Source organism: Agelaius tricolor, unplaced genomic scaffold, assembly GCF_023055355.1.
Source record: "Agelaius tricolor isolate 1412-34295 unplaced genomic scaffold, bAgeTri1.0.p SCAF_24, whole genome shotgun sequence".
NCBI classification, from domain to species: Eukaryota; Metazoa; Chordata; class Aves; order Passeriformes; family Icteridae; genus Agelaius; species Agelaius tricolor.
In genome coordinates this window covers 10566454-10573977 of record NW_027269284.1, presented here as the reverse complement: position 1 = coordinate 10573977, position 7524 = coordinate 10566454, and the positions used below count along the sequence as shown (strand labels likewise).

Genomic DNA, 7524 nt, shown 5'->3' with positions numbered 1-7524 from the left:
ACTCACACACATGTATAAACACACACATATTTACCTTGTCCATCTCTCTACACTCACACATGTGTATACATGCACACATCTTTACCCTCTCCATCTCTGTACACTCACACATACATGCATACACGCACACATATTTATCCTGTCCCTCTGCACACTCACATTCACACACACGAGCATACACACGCACACACATTCACCCTGTCCCTCTCCACACTCACACACACGTGTATACATGCATACATATTTACCCTGTCCATCTCCATCTCCACACTCACACGCTCACACACTCACGCACTCACGCACTCATGCACTCACACACTCACACGCTCACACACTCACACGCTCACGCACTCACACGCTCACGCACTCATGCACTCACACACACTCATGCACTCACACGCTCACACGCTCACGCACTCACACACACACGCACTCACACACACACACACTCATGCACTCACACGCTCACACACTCACGCACTCACACACTCACGCACTCACGCACTCACGCACTCACACACACACACACTCATGCACTCACACGCTCACACACTCACACACTCACGCACTCACGCACTCACTCACACGCTCACACACTCACACACACACGTGTTACACGCACAAATCTTTGCCCTGTCCCTCTGCACTCCCCGCTCTGCAGGAGCCGCCGCCCTCCCGGTCCCCGCAGCCGCCCCGGCTCGGGGCTGCCCGGCGCGGCCGGCAGGTGGCGCTGCGGGGCCGGGCTGCCCGCGCCGCCCCGCCCGCCCCGCCCGCGCTCCCGGGGCCGCCCCGCCCGGGCAGCGGGGGAACGGGAGGGAGCGGGAGGGAAGGGAGCGGCTCCCTTTGGTTCTTTTTGCCACTTTGTAAACTCAGCGAACTTCGGTCGGCCGGCCGCGTCCCTCCGGGCTGCCGGCGATGAACGCCCCTTCCCAGTCGGGAGGCAAAACAAAAACCACCTGGAGCCAGGGCAATGCTCGCCCTCCCGCCTCTGCCGTGCCTCGGGAGCGATGGGCACCCGGTGCAGCCAGCGCGGCCGGGCGGCAGGAGCGGCTCTGCACCCACTGCCCATCAGACACGGCCGCCGGGGGCCGGGCAGGGCAGGGCAGGGCAGGGTGCGGGGCCGGCCCCGCTGCCGGGGCAGGAGGGGGGACTCCGCGCTCCCCAGTGGAGGTGTGGGAGGAGGGAAAGCGGAGGAGGGAGGATCCGCGAGGATCCAGGTAGATCCAGCTTTTACCGCTTACCAAAAGCCACCGGCAGCAGGACCTCCGCCTCCTCCCTCCCTCCCCCTCCATCCCTCCCTCCTCCCCTAACTCCGTCCCTCCCTCCCTCCCCTGCCCCTCCGCGATGAGAGAAGGGCCAAGTCGGTCTCTGCCAGCCAGCAGCGGTCTCTGCCAGGGGCAGACGGATCGCTTTCATGTCGCAGGGTGACTGCTAGCCCTGCGGAGCTCCCCGGCGGGGCCGGGCCGGGCGGGCCGGCGGCGGGCGGGCAGCTGCCCCGCTCCGGGGTGCCGCCGGCGCGCCCCGCGGGATGCTGGCGGCGGGGGATGCGGAGCCGGCCGCGGAATAACATGGGGGGCGGCCACTCCCACAGGGCGCCCGTCTTCGACGAGAATGAGGACGGTGAGTGCGGAGCTGTCCGCGGTACCGAGCCGCGCCTCTCCCGGGGCCGCGGCGGCTCCGGCCGGGCGGCTCCGGCCCCGCTCCGTGCGGGAGCCGCGGGCGCGGAGCCTCCCTCGGGCTGCCAGCTGCGGGTGCGCTGTGCCCGGGAGGCAGCGCGGAGCCCGCCTTTGTCCTGCCAGCCGCACCGGGAGAGCGGCAGGCTCCAGTCTAGCACATCGCCAGCTGGGCTTTAAGCACATGGCAGGTGGCTTCAAAGCCGCGTTTATGAATGGGCATCGTGTGTGAGATGGATGCCCACGCTTTTGGTTTTGTTTCTAGTGTCGCTTTGCCCACCTGCCTGTTTTAAATGGTGATGCCTCTCGTACTCTATACTTATTCCATCACCTTTACTTTCTGAAACTTTTTTTTAGCACGTTCTATTACTCTGAGTTTCTACTCCCTACCTAGATAATGTGTCATGAGAAAGTGTATCTTGTAAAGTTTGTGGAAGGCAATGGAAAAGTTTGCCTAAAATGTGGTGTTTCTTTGCTCTTTATGCATTTCAGTGTAATTTTCCAATGTAGAACGTATTTAATTAGAATTATGTGAATGCATTTCAGTTAAAATAATTATGGGTCTTAAAGCAGAGAGAACACAGCACTCTTAGAGAGCAGATATTTGTATATTAATGTAGAAATGTTTTTAATGTTACTCATGGGATAGATGTTGCTGCCTATCTAGGCAATCGGTGCTTAATTTTGAGGAACTTCCCCAGAAGTTCTCAATATAATTTCTTAAGAAGTGATTGTGCCTTAATAAACTCACATTGGCTTTCTGGTTTCATAACAAGTCAAAAACATGTATGTTCTGCCCTGTATATTCAGGGCACATGGAGATATTTGTATTGTTTCCCCTAGTAGGGGGGAAATGTCTTAAATGCATGTAGAGTGGTTGAAAGGGTGACTACATCTTGCATTTCAGATGAGATTACCATTTCATATTCCTTGGCAAAGCGTGATGAGGTGTGGTTTACAACATTCCATTGTTTGTGTGGGGAATGGGACAGATTGTGTACAATTTGTGTGTTGTGGAGCCATAGCAGCCATTTTCTTGTACTGTTAAAAAATTTCAGACCTTTACCATAGGTCATGCTGTGTAAACATACAAGTGGGAAAGAGCCCCCTCACCTCCCCCCAGGCAAAGTCTCAACCCTGCTCAGTTGGGGCTGTAAACCTTGAGGAAGCTCACTGGGAAATACTCCAGAGTGAAAGCATAAAAAGTCAATCTTGTCCAGACACCCTAATGTAAACAGAGACCCATACTCCTGCCTTTGAAGACTTCTAATTGGGCTCTCTTGAGTTAGCAGCTTCCATTAATTATTACCACCTTTATTTTTTTTCCCCATGCTACAAAACTGTGGTCAGTTTTTGAACAAAATGAACAAAGTTCAATAGTAAATTATTGCAGAAATGCCTTCATGGCACTTAGTTCTCTTTCTATCCAGAAAGCATTTCTGCAATGCAGCCATTATTAACAGCTAATAAAAAAAGAGCACATGAAGTATTTATGGATTTCAATTAGGCCATTATTTATTCTTTGCATGGTTTTGTTTTGTTCTGAGGTGGTTTTCCCCATTATGAATGTTGCTAACATAATCCTTTATTCCTCTTAATATTTTTTGCTTGGCACAACCATCTAGTTCAGAAGAGTCCATTGCTTTTGAAACAATAACCAATTTCCAATAGTACTTACAAAATATTATTCAGGATGGCATTTTCCCAAGTATCTAAACAATATGGGGAAATATCTCCTCTTTGAAAATGTATCTAACAGAATTTAATGCAAAATGAAGCTGCTTTTTCATATTCCCACTAGTAGCTATAAAAGTCACCATTTCCCACAACATTGGACTCAATATATAATTAAAAAAAAAGCTAATAAAAAGTATAACAAGAGAAAGTGGATTTGTTTCTTGAGATGATATAATTGCTCAAGAATAACAATCAATTCATAGAGAACTGGAATAGGTAAGTTGTGTATGAAGATGTAGGAATATTAGAAACTAATCTATTTAGTGTATTGTGTATAATGTCACAGCTGCCTCTTAAAATTATAAAAATGAACAGAAAAAAAGTATTGCCATTTTATATCCATGCATGTTTATGATGAGTATGGAATAAAACATGAATTTTGGAAGTAAAGGTTTAAAGCCATTTATCATCACTCTGGAAATCATAGAAAAAAGTTACTTACTCAGTGCATTAGTTAATAAATAAATATATGGAAATAGTGTATGAAGAGCACGCAGGTGCTGCCTGACAAGCTTATGGGGTTTCTGTTCCAGAGTTACCTCCTGCTTTCTGATGAGGTGTTGATCCCCTGAGTAGATCTAAAAATGAATCTAAAAGCTGAATGTAGACTCCCCTCCATGCTCAGGGCAATAGAAAAAATATTCTATAGAACCAGAAGCCTGAGCTACATGCTGTTAGTTCCCAGTTATTACAGCCACTACAACACATCATTATCATACACTAATCTTTTTAAAGGCAGTAATGCATACCATTTTAACCAGCTACATTAGTTCTCTGTGTTACATTTTTATTAGAAGGTTCTTCCAGAACTTCACTCTTTGAATGGTTAGAAACATCTGTTTTCGTGACTGGGTTTCTTAACCTACTTAAAATTTGTGTTTAATTCAAGTTTTTGTTAGTTTAAAATGCTCTCCCCCTCCAGGATTATTCTGGGGCTTTGATAAAGAGCAAAAATGTCCCCTCTCACTCCTTGATTTGCAGGGAAACCTTTTCTATTTTTCTATTATTTCTACTGCTTTCTCATTTCCTGTGCCCTGCATCTGTCTGGATTTGAACCTGTCTTGGTTTCACACAGATAACCCAAATTATACACAGAATTGTAGCTGAGTTTTCCCCAGGACCATGTGTTGGAAAGAATACATCCTGTTCTCTACTGGAAGTTCTAGCACAGTCTATAATTACATATGCCCTTTTCATGGACATACCATGTGAATAGTTCTGTCACCCTGGGGTCAGTGCCCTGCTCAGTAATTTCCACTGATCAACTCCAATCCACATGAGAAGATTTGGTGTTCCTATGTACATGGCCTTTTGGAGAACTGAATTTTGGTCCACTTCTATTATTCATAGTCTCAAAGATGATCACTTACTTCTTTCCTTGCAACAGTCTAATTCTTTTTAATACAATGTTTTAAATTATGACCACACTGACCATGTCAGTTATATAGACCACTGAACACTTGTGTGAGTATTCAGCTGGATCGTATCCAGATTTAATCTTCTTTGCTTTTAACCCCTGCCAGCCTCATATTTCCCTTTTCTAAATGATATTTTTTCCTTTGTTACTGCCATGGTTTAACCCAAGCAGTAACTCACTCAGCCCCTCACAGCCACTTGCTCACTCCCCCCAGGCGGGATGAGGGAGAGAATCAGAAGAACAAAAGTTACATGGGTGGAGATAAAGACAGTTTAATAGGGACAGCAAAAGCTGTCCCAAACAGTGCAAAACAAGGAATTTATTCACTGCTTCCCAGGGGCAGGCAGTGCTCAGCCATAGCCAGGAGAGCAGGGCCCATCACGTGTGATGGTGACAAATGACACTACACTGAATGTTTCCCCCTTCCTTCACCATCCAATTTTACATACTGAGCATGAAGCCATAGGGTGTGGGATATGGTGTGGGATGTGGGATATGGTGTGGGATATCCCTGGGTCAGCTGTCCTGGCTGTGTCCCCTCCCAGCTCCTTGTGCAGCCCCAGCCTCCTCACTGCTGGGGTGGGATGATGGACAGGAAAGGCCTTGGCTCTGTGGAAGGGCTGCTCAGCAATAGCTAAAATATCCCTGAGTTACCAGCTCTGCTTCCAGCACAAAGCCCAAACACAGCCCCACACTTGCTGCTCTGAGAAAATTAACTCTATCCCAGCCAAAACCAGCACAGCTGCCCACCTTGCCTTTTGTCAGTTTATCCTCACTTTATTCAGCTTTGCTTGTATTTTCTTACATCTCATTCCACTGAAACTGAGAAAAATTAAATTTAAGCCAACTCTATTATCTGCAAAATAAGTTTGTCATCAAAGAAAAATGTCTGGTTACTCATGTGCAAAAAGCTTCTGGTAAAACCATGTTGTATTTATCTAATTTTCTCTTCTTAGCCTAGGTTAAGGCACAACAACAGCTAGGAATAATCCAGGGAACAGAGCCCTTTGTTTGCCTAGACCTTGTACTCTGCCTAAAGATATAGAAAAACATGTTTCATTTCTTGATTTTTATTGCTGTATAGGTTGGATAGAGAACTACATCTGGTGTTGTGCACCATCACTACCCCTTACCAAAGCAAGACCCTTAGATGGTGTGGAACTATAACATTTTTTCAAACATATAAGAGCCGCTTTAAGCAAGGTACTACACAAATTGTGCAGTCAATTCAGGTAAAAGGAAAACAGGTTTTCTTTGGTTAATACCACTGAAGCAAAGGAACCTGGTTCTCTTTGCTTTGAATATTTCCTATTCCCATAACAACTACCCTCTCCTGAATATGTATATCCAGTGCTACTACCAGGAGAGCAAAGAAGTAAATTTTTCCTCATGTTCAACTCTTCAAAAACAACAATATTCTCACAAGAATGGCAATAGAAGTGTAAGGCTAATATTCACCATTGGTAAATTCTCCTTGCAAATTCTCAGTAAATATCACAAGTAATGGATATATTAGCAATAACCTAGTAACTGTAAAGAGTGTCTTTCATGCTGGATTTGCTTGATTGTGTTCAGTTAAAATTTCAATCATATTCAAAGTGTGAAAATTAAATAGTCAAAAAGAGTAATTTAGAAAAGAGCTGACTCAGGAGAGATATTACTACTATCAAGCAAGAATAATGTATTTGCCTACATTGTGGTGGAAGATACAGAGGAAAGGATAAGAAACAAAGTGTTAGAAGCTAGAAGCTGGTCCTGCCAAGTGATATGGCAGTTGTATTTGATTATCTGAGGCTTAAAAAAAATCAGCTTTGCTACAGTTACTTTTAGAAATAAGTATACTGAACTTTTAAAGAGCTTGGTTTTGGTTTTGGTGTACATGACTTTACATTTAAGGTAAATACGTATTTCCAGAGAACCTTCCACTGAGCATCCTGAAGCTGCAGAGCTGGAGCACCCCTCTGTGCAGGTCATTGTGAGAGGCTGTGCCTCAGGAGTGTGGTCTTGTCTGTGGGGAATGAGGCACAGCCTTGGCTTATTCTCCATGGCCAGAACCTGATTCTCTGTAGTGCTTGTTTATCCACTTCAAGGAAGTGCTCAAGTCCCACTTCCCTGCCTGAGCCACCAGGCTTTGTTCTGCTGCACTGCCACAACTGCAGAGCTCAATGGAAATCTTATGTACTAGAGAATATAGCATCCATCCTCTGGAGTTAAACTTCCAATTTGAAGTTGTAATTTAAAATTGATTTCTACCTCTCCTCTGCAGAAAAGCCTTCAGCTTAAATGAAGGATTTAAAATTGTTGGTGAGTGTCAGAAAACATCATTATTAAATGGCCAGCTGCTGCAAAGACTTGTACTAAAAGCCTAAAACCCAGATAAAGAGCCTAAGAAAAATGCCTGAAATTGGTATGGATTCAGGTAGCTAAATTCTGAGCATAATGGCTGAATTTATGTATAAGTGCAGTAAAAGCTGAAGAACCATAAAGTGACATAGGGAAAAATGACAAACAAGAGTTTTACTTGGAACCAATTTACAGCAATGGTTAGATGTCAAAGTGAGTCAGATTGAGAACAGAGTATGCAGTGTCCAGCTATTGTCAGTGATCTGATGGTGCTCCTCATCCTGCTGGCACACAGCTGTAATGGACAGTGTCTGAGGCAGGCACAGAGCTGCTGCACAACACTCAGATCATGAG

General features: G+C 45.7%; 1 protein-coding gene across 2 annotated transcripts in view; it reads left to right on the top strand.

The window, feature by feature from the left end:
- The first annotated feature begins 1311 nt into the window (after positions 1-1311).
- The window catches only part of STK32B (serine/threonine kinase 32B), a 157917-nt gene continuing 151704 nt past the window's right edge, over positions 1312-7524 (top strand). Inside the window, exon 1 of one of the 2 annotated variants that reach the window (XM_071447318.1) lies at positions 1312-1620. In XM_071447318.1, coding sequence (XP_071303419.1) covers positions 1545-1620 — 76 coding nt within the window. In that variant the 5' untranslated portion in view covers positions 1312-1544. The remainder of the gene's footprint in view (positions 1621-7524) is intronic. The other variant, XM_071447319.1, reaches the window with a different exon arrangement.